The following is a 19,821-nucleotide window of genomic DNA, read 5'->3' on the forward strand; positions in this document are numbered from 1 at the left end:
AATTGCCAAGTAAGCTAGAGTTCATTGTACAAATATTTAATAATGAGTCTGCTTCAATAATGCAAAAATATTCTAAAAACTGTAATCAAGGTGCGCATTGACCTGGTGAAATAGTGAGGTTTTTATGGCAAACCTTGCTTTATTGCTCACAAAAGCCCCACGGGAGAGCTAGAGCCTCGCAGGGTCCACTTGGCTACTTGACTGTGTAGGTTGCAAAATACAACAACAAACAGACGTGTTTGTTTGCACCACTACAGTACGAACTAACGATTGCATGCCTTCTTCATTAAGCGTGCTGGTCTTACTAGCTTGCTATTTTAAAAGTTAAATGGTTTGTATTTTTGGAGAGCTAGGGAAGGAGACTTCAGTTTAACAAGTGTTTATATGCTTTTCTCAGGTTTTGGTGTCTTAAAAATAGCTAGCCCCTTCGAATTTTTCTACAATCGGCAGGGAGTGGAACCGCCTCACTTGTATGGCTTACTCCTTAAAGCACCTTAAGTCTGGACGAACGACTAAGTTTGAACGCCGGCAGTGAGCTGCAAAATCACCAGCATGGGTTCGTTATCGTGTCTTACATATCTTTCAGGCCAAAAGAAATAAACAAACGCCTATCAAGACTGGTTGAGGCACTAGGTGACAGGAGAAACCCCAAACTTATCCCAAAGCATACCTGTCAACCTATGAATTTTATTTGTTTAAATTTCAATGCTTTAAATTTCATACAACAAACTTAGAAAACTGTCAACTTTTATGAACTGGATTAGAAAACTGCAGCCTTGATAAAAAAAATAGTGCCAGATGAAACTGTAAATAAGAGCTACTAGAAGAAGCAATCATTTAAAATGGCTTTATTAATGGATGAGCATATTGTGCTTTCAGCTTACCGACTAGTGGAAAAAATACATGCAATGTCCAGAAAGAGTGTGACAGAAAGAAACGGGTTGTAAAGAATTTCGCAGTCTTTCAAACTTTTGTAATGCGGAAGCACTGTTCTTTCCTCGCAGTACAGTTTAACCAATAGGTAGCACTAAGCAGCAGCTTGAAGGGATTGTATGACACATGGGTATATCACGATTTCTGTGCACATTTCGGCGCCTGAGGACGCGTCACGCTATAATACGGCATTCAGCAAAAACAGGGGGGCAAACCCGCAGATGTTCTCGGTGAGTGCACCGTCTGTCTCCCCCGTCTCCGCGTGGGCAAGTAGCTAAATCGGTAAGACAACGGGCTATTCCTTCGTTTCCCTATTCACTCTAGGTTCGGTTTCTGGCGGTGCCAGTAACTTCTTTTATTTGTTCGCGGGAGGTTTCTGCTGGCACACCATGAACACGAAATGACAATAGCACAAAGGTTTAATGCCGAGGTTTTCAGGCCGGTTTTACAGGCAGGATAAAGTATATAATGTGTCACCCACTAAGCAAGGTTGAATAGCGTTTATAAATCGTTAGAGAGGCGCTGTAGAGAGCAGAGAGAAGAAAAGCTGCAAAATACAAATAAAATAAAATCATCCAAACCAAGAGAGAGACCGTTATTCAGGCAGTTTCAAGACATTTTACTGATTCATACAAGTGAACCTACCTTTGGGCATGGAAACTGGAAATGTAATTTTATCCACAAGAATGGTTACAAAATTGTCAAAGAATACAGCAGCTTGAATGGTTTTGTAAATAGGTTATTTACTATTGTAACATTCATTCTGGAAGCGACAACTTTGATTTCCAACTGCACACATCATACCAAGAATTAGGAAAACGCAACAAACACTACATAAAATATATGCCAGTACTTTACGGAAACCACTTACCCAGGAATTCAATTTTTCGAAAAGCGTCCCGCTCATGACGCAGCAGTATAGAACTGGAAGTAAGAAAGACCAAGATGTTTATGATGTCAATAAGATTCCAAATGGTAGGTGCTGAAAAGAACAGAAAAGGACAACCATTGATAAGAACGGTGGAAATGCCACTACCAGTAATGCAGTGATAGGCAAAAACCATGTCGTTTTCTGAAACTTTTAATAAGTCAATATTTTAGGCAAGATACTCAGGTATTCAGAAAGAAAGAATGATTGGAAGCATTAGCGCCAACGAAAGAGTGGACAATACCTCGTTTGCTTGAGATATCCGGATGGCAGTGTCTGTTCCACAAAACAGACACTATACATGTCGCCAACATCACGCACGCCGTCCAGTTATATGGGCTGGCTCCCGACGACGCAGTGAAAGGTGTCATTCGCGGAGTCCCCGTAGGACTCACCGAAGCAGAAATTCTGAAAAACATTGACCAAGAGCAATTTGAAGTCTACTCCTGCCGACGGCTGGGAAAAGAGTCCACAACCGTTGTCCTAACATTTACAGGACCAAAAGTTCCCTACTACGTCCGACTACACGGAGCTGAACATCCATGCTCACTATACAAGAAGACTGTTTCCGTGTACAGTCGCTGCCACGAGGTGGGTCACCGGATAACAGCCTGCCCTCATCCAAACATCCGCGTTTGCCACCAATGCAGCGTCCACAACCACTCGACCGGCCATACCTGCGTGCCAGGTGCGAACGTTGCGAGGGCCCACATCTCACCGGAACTAAGGACTGCCCCAAACGCTTCCTCACACCCTACATTCTCCGGAAAAGGGCGCACGAACGACGCCAGGCGGAGGGACGGCCCTCCCGACGGGACCAGACCGCCCAGCACGGGCTGTCTCGAGACCGGTCCTCTACCCCGCAGCGGAAGCAGTCACGAAACCGGTCCTGCACACCGTCTCGGAGAGGCCGCAGTTCCAGCACAAGACCAGCTTCGCAGTCTAGGTCTGCGTCTCGGACCACGCATCCCGATTCCAGTGTTAAACAGGTGAGCTGGGCACGCAAAGTGTCTCCTGCTGCTCTCAAAAACCAAAACCAGTTTCCCGCTTTAACACAGGATATGGAAACACCATGTGCAGAATGCAGCCAATTACAGGCCGAACTAGCACAACAGACCAAACTGATAGCGTCACTGCAAGCCCGCTTGGAGGCCATTGAGCAGTCCCGACAACACAATCCTTCTAACAAGCGCAAGACGCCGAACCCTCAGCAATCGGTAACAGAGACAACTACTACTCTGTCACAGCAAGTGATAGCAGCAATTGAAACATCACCTACCACCGACGCTAGCATTACGCTTAGCCCTCAACCAAATAGTCTCGCCAAGGAGATTCAAGAAGCCATTCTAAACATGTCAAAAGTTCTTACAGATCGCATGAACGTCCTTCACAACTCGGTCCTCCAGGAAATCAGGGAAATTAAACAAGACATGCAAACACTCAAGCAAGACGTGCAAGTACTGAAACAAGACGTGCAGGTACTCAAACAAGAAACACAGAACCACGCTACAAGACTAGATCGACTTGAGGCCGACATAAGCCAACGTTATATGAACCACTCGATCAGGCGCTCAACTCCGTACTCAAGACCACACATAGACATGAAGAGCACCACTAGCACTCAAGATGGCCCCAAGCAATAGATCGGGAAACACCACGACAATCATTCAATGGAACTGCCGTGGAATCAAAGAAAAAGTAGGAGAACTACAGCAATTCATCGCAACACTCGGTCCCCAACCAGATATTATAGCACTCCAAGAGATTAACAGCAGGACGCACTTGCCTGGGTATGTTACGTACACCGATCTAACAGGCAAGGCAACAGCATTGCTTGTCAGAAAGGACGTCGTGGCAACGCAGCACCTTACAAGCCAGAAAGGATGTGAACACACACTCATAGAAGTTCACTCGTCCTCCACCAAACAGAAAGGAAACCTGTTCGTGCTCAACGCGTATTGCCGACCGTCTAACAAGAAACCCGGGATACAGGACACCATTCAAGAGACTCTCAACCTAGCCAAAGACCAGCCAGCTCTTATCCTGGGAGACTTCAATGCTCCTCATCAGATGTGGGGATACAGATTCAACTCCATGAAGGGAAAGGAAATAGTTACCATCATTGATCAGAACCGACTCACTTTACTTAATGAGCCTCACGTGGCCACCAGGATTGGTACTAGCACGTCACGCGATACTTGCTCTGACCTGTCGCTGTTGGCAGGCTCTATCGACATTGCCTGGACAAACACGCAAGTCAGTCTTGTATCTGATCACGAAATCATTAAACTTACCGTCAAAGACGTCACCTATAAAGCCCATATAGGTTTTGCCCGAATCACCGATTAGGACAAGTTTGAGAAGACTCGAGCAAGTAGAGAAAAGAACCCGGGGTCGTCCTAAGATGACTGGGCCGCTGAAATACTGAAGGATTGCAAAACCCACACCCAAGCGATTGCTACTACATATTTAACACCCCACGTGGATACCAGACTTCTCCACCTGTGGGAAGCCAGGCGAAGCCTTACAAGGAGATGGAAAAGACAGAGGCACAACAAAAAACTCCGCAAAAAGATTGGCCAAATCAACAAACAAGCGGCTGAATACGCCGTGTCGTTATGCAAGGAAAACTGGCTTCAACTTTGTGACGGTCTGCAGGGAACCTTATCCACCAGAAAGGCTTGGTTTCTCCTCCGTCACCTGATTGACCCTCTAACCAGCAAGAGGGAACCAATCGTCATATGATCTGCACAATCAATTCATATCAAGGAGACTCGAACAAGCTCCTCAAGGATCTCGAAACAAAGTACCTCCAGACGAAAAAGAGCTACCACCCTCTACCTTACACAGGAAAGCCGAATGAAGGTCTCGACAAACCGTTCCAACTGTACGAACTCCGGGCTGTAATTTCCGAAAACAAACGCAACAGCGCTCCAGGACCCGATCACATCTCTTACAAACTATTAGCCAACCTTGACGACGAGGCTCTCGAGACCTTGTTGGAGTATTTTAACGACTTTTGGACTAAAGGCAACATCCCAAAGCAGTGGAAAACAGCAGAGATAAGATTTATTCCCAAGCCAGGCAAATCCCCGCATATTGATAATTTGCGGCCAATATCCCTCACATCGTGCATGGAAAAGGTGATGGAAAGGGTTGTGCTCAACTGTGTGCAGCAATACCTGGATGAAACCCAGCAAATGCCAGACACCATGTTTGGATTTCGAAAGCATCTCGCAACCCAGGACGGGCTGATTCAGCTAAAAGAAGAAATCCTCGCACCCGCCACTCGACACTCCCCGCGAGCAGTACTAGCGCTCGACCTCAAAGGGGCTTTTAATAACGTGTCACACGAGGCAATTCTACGAAACCTTAACAACACAGGATGCGGGGAGAGAACATACAACTACATTGTAGACTTTCTTTCACATCGCACAGCCACACTCAAAATCGGCGATATCACCTCAGATCCCATCACCCTCGGAAGTAAAGGTACACCCCAAGGCTCGGTCCTCTCCCCGCTCCTATTTAACATCGCGCTCCTGGGTCTACCGGCATGGCTAGACAGTATTCCACATTTAAGACATGCGCTCTACGCAGATGATATAACAATTTGGACTGGCACTGACTCACTCGGGAGACTTCAAGACTGCCTGCAGCAAGCTGCCGATGCTGTACAGCAGTACGCAGAGGAAAGTGGACTCGAGTGTTCCCCACAGAAATCAGAACTCTTGGTGGTCAGGCGTCGCCGCACTAAAAATGACAAGGACAACATCGAAATAAATTTACAGGGACACAAAATTACGCCCTGCAGCTCAATCAGGGTGCTTGGGCTTTTTCTACAAGCGGATAGAAAATGAAACATAATGCTCCATCGCCTGACCAGAACGACCGAACAAGTTGTGCACATGATTCGCAGAGTCACAAATACACACCGAGGCATGAAAGAAGATGATACCATCCGTCTTGTCCAGGCCTTCGTTCTATCGAGGCTAACATACGCAGTGCCCTACATGACTCTAACCAAGACAGATACGGAAAAACTTAACAACCTCATCCGTAAAGCCACGAAGCAAGCCCTTGGGATCCCCATGAGCGCGTCAACCGATAAGGTCCTACGCATCGGCCTGCACAACACGGTGGACGAGTTCATAGAGGGCCACCTCTCCAGCCAGAAAGCGCGGCTTGCAATGACACAAACCGGCCAAAAACTGTTGAACAGAATCAAATGGAGCTCCCCAGACGTGAAGCCGAACAAGCAGCTTCCTGATCGGTGGCGGCATATCTTTTCCAACCCACTGCCAAAGAACATGCACCCGGTTCACCACAGCGGTCGACGAGAAGCTAGAGCGAAAGCCTTAAACAAAAAATACGGCACCCTCCAGGAGACGGCCTACACGGATGCAGCCACAATCCATGGTAGAAGAGCAAAGACAGTGGTAGTCACCACAAAGACAGAGCTTCTTGTCAGTGCCACCGTACTAACCGCATCAACCAAAGAACCGGAGGAGCTAGCGGTGGCATTGGCCCTCACGCAGACGGAAGCCACGGTGGTCGTAACAGACTCCCAGGAAGCGTGCAAGAGCTTCCGGTCGGGTTGGGTGGCACCAGCAACGCACCGCCTGCTCTCAACTAAATTTCCTGACAGAAAAGTAAGGATTGTATGGACGCCTGCACCTGCTTCGATGGAGGGCAACGAATTTGTCCACCAAAAGGCCCGAGAACTTGCCGACCAGACCTCGGAAGATGTGGAGAAACCTGTACCTCATCTAAAGTACCACGAAATAACACAACATTGCGAGCTTAATCGACGGACTTTCCCGCCACCTCACCCAAACCTCACGAAATCTCAAGAAACAACACTTAGACTCCTACAAACCAACACCTTCCCGCATCCAATTAGGCTTCACCGGATATCCCCCACCCAGTATCCAGCAGAATGCAAATACTGCCGAGAACCTGGTACACTACGACATATCTTCCTAGAGTGTCGAAAAAACATGCACCCACCACCCCTTCCCCGCATTTCAAATCCCCCAGAGCAGTGGGAGACACTGCTGTCCAGCCCCTGCCTCTCACTCAGACCAGCTCCTGCTCATCGAGAGGGCAGCCGCTGCTAAGACAGCTCATGGATTCCTGTGAAGAGGGAGCCCTCCTACAAGAACACCGTAAATGCTCTCACAATAAACGTTTTCTCTCTCTCTCTCTCTCTCTCCACAATACATTACTTGAGAGTATGTGCGAAACTGTCTTGGTACCATCATCATCATTTATATTACTCCTAAGGGCCAAATTGGAGTATTGCATAAGGGGCCTACAATCGTCGTACTACACAGTGGCACAAGGCAAAATATAGTTCCATACATTTACAGTTCATTAAACATTTATACAAAAACACAATGAATAATAAAACAGAAATGGAAGCAGGTGGTAAGTCAACGGGAAGGTTTTAAATTGAATGCTGAGGGGGGTTGACGACAATTATTTTAATTTAGCCGGATTGCGGTCACAGACCAAAACGTGTGGCACGGTGTTCCACTCCGCGGTTGCACGTGGAAGGAATGCCGTATAAATGCTTTATATGAACTATTCAATCGTTGGATGCTTGCGAAATGGAGAAGACAGCGCGAGGAACAGAAGGGTGTGAGCATGAGGGAAGTGCGGAGGTGATGGATGTGATAATAAAGTTTTTGGAAGAGCCATATCCGTCCAATTTTACGTCTAGTGGCCAGGAAGGGGACAGAGAAGGACGCTTTTATTTCGGTGACGGTGAGATGCCAATGATATTTAGAAGTGATGAAGCGCGCTGTTGCAATTTTGACTGATTCTATGGCATTCGTTAGGTAAGACTGATGAGGGTTCAAAACAGTAGATGCCAAGTCTAATTTATTTCAAATGAAGCTGCCGTACGCCCTTTTAAGGATAGTGGCTGCCGATAATGAAAGGTTTCTTCTAATGCAACCAATCTCTTGAGCTGCTTACTCCACAATTTTTAGTGTGTATGGTAGATTTGTGGGGCATATTTAGGGTGGATTTTTGGTTAACCAAATTCGCAGGTACTGCTTCGATTGTACTATTGAAACACAGGTTAACATTATGCTGTATGTGTAAATTAGATAGGAGCGTTGACGCGTTACGTGCTTTAATTTACATTTGTGTAAGATGAGTGTCATACGCCAAAAAGAGCATCAATTTTCTACCAATTTTGAATCAGTTTGTAGCAGAATTTGGTCTTAGTTATCACTTATTCGGTGACAAATACGCAGTCGTGGGTGAAATGGGAGATTTGAAGAAATGCCAGATCGAATCTTGTTGATATAGATTAAAAAGAGTAGCAGCAGGAGAACTGAACCCTTTGTAATGCCAGATATCCCTTCAGCAGGGTATCAAGGATGGCTAGAAATAACAGACAATTGACTGCGGTTGCTTAGAAACGATTCAATTCAGGAAACATTTAGCGGATCGCCAGGAAAGCACGAAAGTTTGAATAGTAGTGTTTGGTGAGGAACGCGGTAAAGCTTCTAAAAATCTAAAAAGATTACATCACCTTGGAAGGACGTGTCTAAGTTGGGATGATGGTCACTAGTGAATTTGAAGAGCTTGGTTTCTCATGAAAGCGCGGGGTGGAATACATGCTCTTTATGGTAGGCGAGGCGGTTAATTTCAAGGTTCCAGAGATGTGAGGGTATATAACATGCTTCAGTTGTGTACCCGCTATGGAAGCTAGTGGGATGGGACGCTAGTTAGAGGAAAGGAGCAATAGAGGGAAGGAGCGAATGTCGGAGATACTTTGTTTAGTTCGTAATCAGACAGAAGGATGCCAGTAGAAAGGCATTGGTTAAAGAATATCTGACTCGAGGCAGCGATTGTACCTTTGAGCGCCTTCGCGGAATTGGCTAACATATTTTGAGAAATAAAACGTACACAGGTGAAAAACATATTTACGTTTTGACGAGGACTGAAATGACAGAAATGTACACAAATATTACCTACTTCCAAACGTTGCTGTTGCTGTAAGAGAATGCCAAAATAAATCTGGAATGGCATTGTCATGGTTACAGGAAGTTCACACGCACCCTCCAGTTATGAACGGTAAGGGGGCTAAGCCACTATAAAGTAACGTATACAGCCAATGTCTAAGACACGAGGCCGCTTATGAGGGAATTATTTGGCGTCTTCCTACGAGCTTTGTTCCTCTCAGTCCAAGTAACAATAACAGAAAGATATCAGGGGTAGCGTTGAGTTATAAATGGCTGACGTCAATCTGACAACACATTTTGATGCAGATGAACCAAACTTTAAAGTAGGTAGTGCGCTTAAGCTGGGCATGAATTGCGCAGAAGTGACACCCAGTTTACCAGCAGGTGTAAGCAGTTCTAACTAGCTCGCCTGCAGTGACACTATCGTCCTGCGTCAGTTGCACTGAATTCTTATTAAACCGAGCAAGGTTTCTAAAATATTACTCTTCACGATAGACACGCTGTATAGGAGATTGTGGTTAGAGCTGTACGATTGCCCACAAAAAACAAGCACCATACCGTCTCTGCGTAATCTAGAATTGGTGTAGCTTTGTCAATATGAATAACTGATTGGGAGGTTGGTTCTGTACTGCTGAATTTTGAATCACTAATTTGAAGTCGGTAGTGAAGAATGTAGTCGTACCGCCGCCGACATGTGGCATTAAAGGTCGCTCCATAGTAAGCAATACAGACCTAGCCTTAGTTATGCTCTAATATGTCGACTGACTAGAACAAACCCTAGCAATGCAACAAATAATTCTCTGACGGCACACCATGTCTCGAACAAACTTTTGTTATAATTATTAAATGTATGAATGCAGCCATAATGATCGCGGATGATGCGCACGTGGCATACACAGACTGCAGTACAAGACTTGTGGTGAGCAATCGGGTCGACTACACGAGGCGGTAGCTCAATGGCTAAGGCGTTGCGCTGGTTACCACGAGGTCGCGGGGTCGATTCTCGGCCCTGGGGGCCACCTTTATGATCGAAGCAAAAAGCAAAAATGCCCGTGTGTTCGAGATTTCGGCGCACATTAAAGATCCCCAGGTGGACAAAAAAAAATCGGAGCCCTCCACTACGATGCGCCTCATCGCCTGCGCTGCGTCGGCGCGTGAAACCCTGCAATCAATCAAGCGCTCGACTCTCAAACTAAAGTCAGCCGTTGGCACGTCAGAGGGCTCCACTACTTGTTCGTGCCTTGTAAATTAGGTGAAATCCCCTTAGGGGCTTCGGGCTGTCGGTGTCTCACCTAGTCGTCGTCTCATGTCATCGTCGTCGCATATGGTCGCGGTACTAAAATACAGGGACACTCATTTTCCAATGCCTCGCCCTGGAACATAACTCGTAATAAAAAATACACCGGGACACTGCTTTTCAAGCCCCTCGTGGTGGAACGCTTCATGCTTCAAAGACACGAGACTTTTACAGTAAAGCTGTAGCCCTGTGCCCCCCAAAGGGTTCCAGCTCTGTTGGTCATCAGCGTTTCATCTACGGTTTCATCTCTGTGGGCCCTGTGGGTTTCACGTAAGTAGAGATGGCCCGCTATTTTGATTGAAACATTCTCTGCTAACAGTGTTAGGAATAAAAATACCAGCTGGTTTTAGTTTTAGTTATGTGAAGTCTGTGTCCCTGGGCATGCTCAGAATTTCTCTTTATTTGACCAGGACACGAGGAGTATTCATGAAAGCGTAAGCGTACTTAAAAGGTTCTGCCTCTTCAGAGGCACATCGTCAACTGGAGCCGGTGTGTTGGTTTCTGGCGCGGCAATACGGTATACAAGGCGGGCATTTTCCCAGGGATCAGCTCGGTAGAAACATCAGTGAAATTATCACGCGTCTCCCCAAATATGTTCAGTACACTGACCCTTCCGGCAATTTTAAGCCACTGGAATCTGATATAAAGTGGATAAGTGGGGAGGACAGCATATGTCCGTGCTCCCACATTCGACGGTGTGCATTCTGTTTTTTGTATTACAGCTCCGGTGCGTGATGCAGGTTTTGCATTGCTCGCGTGCCAACGTGCAAAGATTGCCAGGGTGCTTGGTTTTTTTATTTAATGTTCCACGTGTGAGCGCACGAGTCAATCCAACATTTGTGAACGAGGGCAATGGGAGGGTTTTCATCTGGTAAAAAATTTATTCGTTTTCGTCCGGTAAACTTATTCGTTTCGTCCGGTAAAAAACTTCTTCGTTTTTGGCTCAATAATTTCTAGAAACCCTCCGTGGACTTTCCAAATGATGGCGCTTCTTTACACATCGTGTATCAAGTGCAGGTCTTTTGACCACAATGGTGATCTCGGTTGAAGGAAAGAAACATTATGTCCCTTCGCGCGGTTGGAAACTAACCTGGGTCCTTCGCGTTATGAAGCTGACGTTCATGAAATTGCTGCATTCTAGCAAAGTTGAAACAGTTCGGGTTTGTATAGGGGTGCATCGACGTGCAAAATGAAACAAAAAATGCACCCACCCTTGTATATCGCTAATGGTTGTTGAGCGACAGAGAAGCGTGAAATGGGCGTATTGTAGTCCTCGAGAGCACAATTGCAGTGCAGTAACACGTCTCTATAAAAAATACCATATGCGTCGTAAGGTGGCGTGATGTGGCTCCCCGCGCTTCGTGATTGGCTTGTTTAGGTTTGGACTTGATATCGGAATGTTTCGCGATCCCTCTTCGCTGTCGTTTAGACGGACGGGTAACAGTTTTTGTTTCATTTTTGTATCCTGATTTTCGAAAATGCTTTTGATGCACATATCAAAAAGAAGTGGCGCATGGTCTTTAGAGTCTCCACTAATGAACCGGTAGAGAACGTGGTGTCAGTGAGAGAACTTAGTTCCCAACCCTACTTTACCTCTGGTATTCCATATGAAAGATTTATTTCTGTGTTCTAAATGGTATTTCACACTCATAAATACCCGGTAAGTTCCAGCCGGCCCTCAATATATTGCTGCATATGTTTTAACCAGTTTCGGTCCCCGCGAACTCGTGTGTTGGGCTATGTTTTGTGACAAGCTTCTTAGAGGTGATGGTGCTTTAAGCGCAAAGCACTAGGAGTTTAAAGTCTTCTGAATTTCCTCTTTCACTGGTTATCTCCATACGATACCATTTTCATTGACAGTTAACCGTGCAATCTTGTTACACCAAAAAATCTTAAAAAGATTTATTTCCACTCATAGCATGTGTGAAGCTTCTGCTAACTATTGGAGAAAAACGACAATCATTTTTGCGCCGAGCCTAAGGTAGCAACTCAAACTTTCATTCCTCACACTCTGCTATAAATAAATTGCATACTCCGCCGTAAGCGTAAAGTTAGTACTTTAAAGTTCGCCGTGCTTATTCCAGCGGCTAACTTTGTTGTTTTTAATGTTCATCCCTCGGGTGTCTCAGCAACGTTTATTCATTTTAGCCGCGTTGTTTCTTGTTTCGGCGGAAGGTTTTTCTTCATGCCATAAGATGGTTCCTAGCACGCGGTAGTTGCTACGAGTCCATTTATAAAAATGTGTCTACTGTCCCTCTCTGAGGCACTATGGTCTTCAAATTGGCAGGGCCGCAGTTTCTGTCAAAATACTCTAGCCCATCCGTTTTTATGCAAACAGATATACCGAATGCTCGTTTTTGTTTAGCGTGTACGTCGCGGTGAGCGTTCAATACTAAGGCAATGTAAGATTACATAGTATTTTAAGAGTCTCCTTGTGAACGTCACAGCTAATGACCACCAGAAACAAAAATTTTGTAACAATATACAAAATCCCTGAGTGAAAATATTTCTAACTGGCCTGACAGCATCACCGCTCTCACAGAAAGCTGTCACCTACCGTCAATGAAAGCAATGCGGCACGCGTCAATGCCCACGTTCGCACACTTCGGACTGCTTATGCGATCGCAGGAGACACTTTCGCAATTGGGACTACCTGCCGTCCTTCCCGGGTCACTAGTCTTTTGTCAATATCGTCAAAAACGACTGACTGCAATACTTCTTCTTCCCCCAGCATTCATCACACAGACGGCTCTTCTTTCGCGTCGACTACGGACAACTGTTATAAAACGTTGATAATATACACGTGCCCCCCTTTATATAATCTACTTCATTCCTCGTTTGCTTGTGAATGACACCCATCATCTGGTCCAAAGGAAGACCAACCACCATAACCTCTCTTTTTTATTTCCTGGGGAAATGGGAACTTTAGCAGCCCAACTCACCATGTGAAGACCAGGAAACCCGCAATTTCTGCGGTCCAGGATGCAACGCGGCTTATAGGTGTTGTGGACAGAGTATTGAACACACTATTATGCTCTAAATGTTTTCTGCTAAATCAATATTTTTTTATATGCTGTGTCAGGATACTGACACCTAAGCAATTTGTTTTAAATTAGGTCTCTGCATATGATCATGCACGTGAATATTTACCTGAGGGGCCTTTTTGTTTCCGGTCCCGCACTTCTCTTTTTTATCGTCATATGTGCTTTAATACATCAACACGCTGTTCTGCGGATAGCCGATATTGCAATGATAGCGTTCCAAAATAATTGCGCTCTTGGTAAGGTGATAATGCAGCCCCCACAGCGAGAGACTTTTAAATAACGCCTTCTTCGACGGTCTGCTACCTCGAGTAACGTGGTTACTTCTTAGCAATGCGTAACAAATGTATTGAACTTTCATAGCCCGTCACCTTTTGTACTCTACGCAAATTAACAGAACTTCTACCACGAACGCTAACAACAAAAAATTCTACACAACGTATTACTACCTAACATGTAGAGAAAAATCGCCATTTCACAGGCTAGCTACAGCCAATATACTACAGTCTCCTCAGACAGTCATTTTAGCAGAATAACAGACCAAACGTTATAGAAATTGTGGAAGATACAAATAAGCGTTTTGGTTATAGAAAAATGCTGTAAACGTTATAATATTATGGAAATCACAATGACAAACTTTGCAATAAAGACGTTCCGTCAGAAGTTGTCACAGGGGGTAACAAGGCCACAATATTCAAACGTTACCTATTCAGTGATAGAAGTACCTATACAACATTTAATGAACAAAACTCAGATAAACCATCTGGAAAAAGATACTGTTTACCTCATAGTCAAACTGATAAAAATCGCCCGGTAGAAGAGTTTGAGAAAGGGAAGTGTTTAGGTACATATGTTTGACCACAGATTGCAGCAATATCTCAACAGTACTATTTTAAAGAGGTAATGCAGGCTCGAGGGTGCAACGCTGCTTTTGGAGGATTAGCTAATAGAAGCATTCGAAAAGGGTGTGAAGATGTGGAGTAAATTTGTGGCGCGACAACCAGTATTTTGTCACGGCTTGCTGGTTTACATGCTGCGAATTTCATAAACTCTGACTGCAAGGTCTGTATGCTACCATCTATAAAAAGCTGCTAAAGTGCTTGCCAACAACGTTTGGGGACGTTATTGTCCAAAATTAAATCCAAACCCGTGTTTAATTTTTGTGAGCATCCATAGCCCATTTCTAATCAGTTAATATTTCCTACACCTTTTGTTCATTTGCAGTGTCGTTAGCCGGTGCAGAGCAGTCAAGTAAGTCACGTCTGCCTTTTATGTTATTACTGTTTCCTTTTTTCTTTTTGTTTAGAGAACGTTATGAAATTAGAACTTTAAAAAAACTGTAACTGCGACCTATTCAGATTGGGAGGAACGAGATTGGGAGAAACGAGAAAAAGAAAATAAGTGTTAAAAACCTGTCGTCATTCTGTGTATCCACAAAATGTCGCTAGGTTTCACAAATGTTGCTAACCGGTGAACGTGCACGTGGTCTTTTCGGCACCAAACAAACTGACCAAGTTATACGGCAAAATAGACTGGATGTTTTATTCCAGTGACACGCCGTCAAGAAAACACGCGTGCCAAGGGAAACGTACCCCCCCCCCCCGCCCCTTTGTGCGTTGTGCAACGTGTGTTGTGTATCTGATACCGATGACGCGTGGCCTCACTTTTGTAGGACAAACTGGACGATGTTTAAACATACGTCTGCGGGAACATAAAAACGGAGTAAAATCAAAGCAGGGCTCCCAGCTATGGGAACAATGCACTACGCAAGGGTGTTCGCCCCTATTCATTGATACCACAGTTTTGCAACAGCATCGAGATGAAACCACTCGAGTGCTGATAGAAGCATTTCAAATTAAAAGGTCTGCAGATAGGTGCGTTAGTTTTCCGTCACTTTTTATAACAGACCAATAATATGTTTTTCCGTGCAACTCGTTGCGATCATAGCGATTTGTTGATATGTTATTCTTAGACAATCTTAATTCTTTAACATTCCATTTCCGCGTGTAGACCTGTATTTATACCTGCGAAATGTGACCTTCATTGTTTTATCTTGGGCGAGCTGAACGCACTACGTGAGATGTTGAAAGTACATAATTGTGTTTCTTTTCAATAAACAAACAGTTGCGAGATAGCGCCGTGTCATCTCTGTTTTCTACTTTCGTCCCTGTTGTGTGAGCGCTTCTAGCTTCAAGAAGAAGGACATTACCTTTGAAATTTTTGAAATATACTCATATTCGGACACTTATCGCTCTGCGTGGCGTTCCAAGTAAAAATCTGGCTGAGGTTTAGTTTAAAATGCGTACAAAGAGTATTTATCCAATGAAGTTTAATCCTGGGAGCTTTAGTTTTAAACCAGAAAATAATGTTGATATTTAGCTCCCACATGGCCTTATACTGTGGCGGGTCAGTATGCTTCATTGCAACTACGCTTCCTGCGTGACAGCAAATATATGTTGCAGCACGGCAGGTGGCGGGCGTTTCAAGTTTTCACGAGGCTGGATGCTTGAAAGGATTGCTACTGCCTGGTACTGTATTTCGGAAGGTCGTCTTCGGCAGATGATAAGTTGTTGGTTCTCCTGAATGAGTTCCGCAACGCTGCGTTCATGAACGTGATACAGATGTTGAGGGCACCCAGAGCAGGCATACACCTCGATGTCCTTATCCACCGATGTAAAAAGCTGATGTTGTATAAATATTTTTTCCTGGTAAGGTTTATGAAGACTCGCCCGGCAGCCAATCACTTAACGGTGCCGCCAACTCCGTCGCAAGAGCTCCTTAAATCGCACATTGCAAAAACTTTCCACTCAGATGCTAAATTCTCACTTTTTATGGCAGCAGGAATTGACAAATTTGTTTTTTTCTGGTAGTGTGTTGACACCCCCGCGGGAAAATTCTGAATTTTTTGGGCAGCACAGAATTCGCACTTAAAGAACGGTTAACGCCTGACCTTGAAATGTAGCCACGGCCGCTGTCGTGTGGTCAACACAGTTCGAAACAAGGCGAAACGATTTTACACAGAGGTTTGCAGTGTGTTTTGAACGGTGGTATGTCATGTAAGGGTGTATGGCGCTTGTATAATTACCCAGTGGTACGTACGTGGAGCATCTTGAGCCAGAACCTATATTTCCCGGCGAAGTTTAAAAGAAGAATCATGTACTCGTATTATAGGCTGTTTTTTGGCTCTCCCAGGTACTTTGCTTTCTGTTTTCTAATGAAGTGGTGCATATTGAGATATACTACATCTTCTAAACACTTTTCCAGACATTCGGCACAACCTACAGTTTCTTCTCTAGTCTTCAGCAATTACTAGCCAACCACTTTTCAACAAGAAATTCCTCAAATGGTGTCCATATGTTGTGGGCTTTCCAAAATGCACAGAAGGCCCTCTTTGCCGTCAGACCCCGCACAGAGTTTGCACATGCTGTCTTCATCGCTGATATGCCAGCCACTTGTTGCATCAATTGTTCTTAGGTTTTCCTGAAGGCTGTGGCATGAAGCATGAGAGTGAGGTTTTGGTTCGTCGGGCCCACGCAAGCTGTGTGGGTGCAACTTCCGCCTGCCAAAAACGCAGTTCGGCGGCCGAAAAGGAGCTAACGAAAAGATTCCGGACTTTAAAAGGCACCCGCTCCAGCGGTTGTCTCAGATTTAGCCACAGAAGTTGCGTTTCGGAAACCGCGGTGTACTATCTGCCCACAAGAATATATAGTCAGATAAAACGAAATGGTGTCGTGCTCATGAAATATTCTTAACAATTTCGCTTCTTCGCTAATGGGTCGTTTTACTCCGCGCGGAGATGCGCCAAGAACCACGTTCTTGCTTCTAATCTGCATAGCTTCGTGCACCTGTCGCTTAGAAGCTCTGAAGTGATCCAAACTTTTTTCGCGTATTCACAAATTAGAAGCTAGTTTTAAACTTGTATTTTTCTCTGCCCGGTCCTCACAGGCATACCTTTCTTTTAACTTCTTGATCAAAGTTTTGTGGTCACCTGTCGGAAATTCAGTCGTGAATTCTGCAGCAGAGGTTCAAAGTTTTTGAATGTCCAGGTTGGCATATACTGCCTTTTCGGTCCTTTTATTCTTCCTTGCGTAGGCCTTCTTAAACGCCACACCACGCTGTTTCGCAACCCACACCAAATGGCTGGTTGCTTTGTGATATGATTCCTGCAGCAACCCACCCCGTTGCTTTGTATATTTCGCTTTACTTTCCTGTTGACGCTGCCAAAAACATCAGTCTTAAAACGGCACCAAACCTTGGAGAACCTTCTTTTTAAGCCTCCTGCACACATGGATTTGCTAAATGTATCGAGGCGTGCAGCAAGTTAGTAGGTTCTTCGCAAAAATATTATGCCCCAAACAAGTTATCCATGCGCTTTAAATTTCAAACACCCAAGTGAAAGATCTCGAAAGATACGCAACAGACTTTGTCTGCGGCAATGGGGAAGGAAAAAAACATTCATGTGCGTATAATTTTACTTGGGCGGCCACTTCCTTAGAAAGCAACAAAACACGCGGTATATCAAACTGCACTTCCGCCGCACTTCAACAGTGCAACGCAGGAACCGTCATTGCAGTAAAGCGGAGTTATGGTTTGCTGTCTGAGGTCGTGCTGGGTGCTTACTATGAAGATTATTTTCTGGGGTGAAACAAGAACACCGGAAAACCTTTATGAAATATACACTCATGTGAACCTTGAATGAGCCTAAGCGTGTAGTTTTACAGGAACTGGCACACAGCGCCAGAAGCGTCTGAACATCAGACATTCTGCAAATATTTCGGACTAAGAGCCTTGACTTCTCTGAAACTAGCCGTTTCCCGTCTCAAATACTTTTTTAGCAATTTCTGTCAAAAATACAAGCACATTAGACTGTCTGCATCGTCTCTAAAGATGATTTTCCAGCTGTGGAGAATGTGTAGACATCGCCCAGAAACGCCGCTTTGCATCACCGCCAATACATTTTCAAACACACATGTAAGTCTCAATGCATTGTGACAAAGAGGCACGCTTCTTTTTTCTCACCTGGAAATATTTCACTGTGTTCCGTATGTTATTTTGTTTTTGCGAGTTTCTTTTCGCAAATTAGGTTGTCGTCACAGCACCAATTCCCAAATTGCTGTAAGAGACAAATGTTGTCAGTCAAAAATGGCCTACAAGAAGGAATATTCTGAAAAAAACTCCCACCTTACCTTCCCTCGCGGGAGCCCCTGTGCAGATGCGACCCATAGGGGGTTCACGTTGCAGCGTTGGACAGCGGAGGAATGGCGCTGGAACGATGGAGCGGAGCGGCGCAGGCACCGCGTTTTATACCGCGCATAACGGTGAGGGGACCCGCCGGCGCCAGTGCATCTGCCGCGGCTATGATGCAACACAATCCAACACAATCCACTTTAATCCATATCCAATCCAAATCCAATCCAATCCAATCTAATACAATCCAATCTAAGCCAACCCAAGCCAATCCAATCGAATCCAATCCAATTCCCCTCGCGAGAGAGTGTTCGCTATGGGAGAGGAGAGGGGGTGAGCGGCGGAGAGCGCTGCTGGTGCGGCGAGGAAAATGGGGGAGGGGCGGACGCTGACGACGACAACGCCGGATGCAGGGACAAGGCTGGTGAATGAGATGCGTTGCATCTAAAAAGATCAAACCTGAATTCTTATCGTGCAATCGGTGATGGTCGAGCGAACTCTCCGACACATTTGGCATCTAATGACCGTAAAGTAACCGTCGGCGCAATGTTCTTCAACGACATACCCTTCGGATGGTTTTCAATATTTAACAGTCATGTGCCAACTTTCGCACTGTACCAGGTGTGTGAATCAACGTGTTAAATTTGTCAAAAGAATCTAACACTATTGGTAAAGTGTAATATTTTTTTCTAAACTATGTAGTGTTGTGATCGTAATTCTATACAACAGTACAAAGTGGGTAAAAATTAGACTATACGCATAGTTTACTGTTATTGCTCAGTTTTGAACTGACTGAATAAATACCAATATAACAAACTTGAGCTATATTTTTATTACGGTTACCTAAATTATCAGAAATTAGCACAGTCGGTTTCATAGTTACTTGTTTAGAAAACGGGCAGCGAAATCGTGCTCATTACACGACCTTGCTTTTCAGGCCCAGATACCGCATCTACTACGACCAAAGGTAGGTACCGGAAACTGCTGCGTACATTGGCAAGTCCGCTCTCAGTACCAATATTACGGTTTGACCGTTTGGACCGAAAAAATATGGATTTTGATCTTCCAACACTATCCGCCTGGAAACTAAACGTAAATATATACAGCCCGGATTTTCAATGCATTTTGAAGAAAACCAGCCTCTTCATATATGGTAGCTGGTGCAGCGAAAGCTTTAAAGAACAGCTAGGTTTAAGAATATATCAATTATTTGGGTATGCTTTAAGTGACCAAGTTCAATACCATTATAGCGTTAAAATCAGCTCCCCCTAGAAGATAAGAAAATACAGGATTACCAGCACACTGTGATTCCGGAGATATCCTGAATACGTTACGGTGTCTTCAATTGTCGTGGGCACTGAAATCCTGCTTCCGCTAACATAATAACCGGAATTGCATTCAGGTACAGCGGTGAAGAACATAGTTTTTCAGGTTGCGTAATCGATAAAGCGAGGG

At 44.8% G+C, this 19,821-nt stretch overlaps 1 protein-coding gene across 17 annotated transcripts in view; it reads left to right on the forward strand.

Moving 5' to 3' along the window:
* LOC144139566 (uncharacterized) overlaps window positions 1-19,821 on the forward strand; it is a 126,405-nt gene that overhangs the window by 13,743 nt on the left and 92,841 nt on the right. For all 17 annotated transcript variants that reach the window (XM_077671876.1, XM_077671875.1, XM_077671869.1 and 14 more), the window contains exons 4-5: window positions 14,404-14,430; window positions 19,304-19,333. In XM_077671876.1, coding sequence (XP_077528002.1) covers window positions 14,404-14,430; window positions 19,304-19,333 — 57 coding nt within the window. The remainder of the gene's footprint in view (window positions 1-14,403; window positions 14,431-19,303; window positions 19,334-19,821) is intronic.

Source organism: Haemaphysalis longicornis, unplaced genomic scaffold (genome assembly GCF_048455015.1).
Source record: "Haemaphysalis longicornis isolate Haplotype H1 unplaced genomic scaffold, Haemaphysalis longicornis Haplotype H1 scaffold_5, whole genome shotgun sequence".
Classification (NCBI taxonomy): Eukaryota; Metazoa; Arthropoda; class Arachnida; order Ixodida; family Ixodidae; genus Haemaphysalis; species Haemaphysalis longicornis.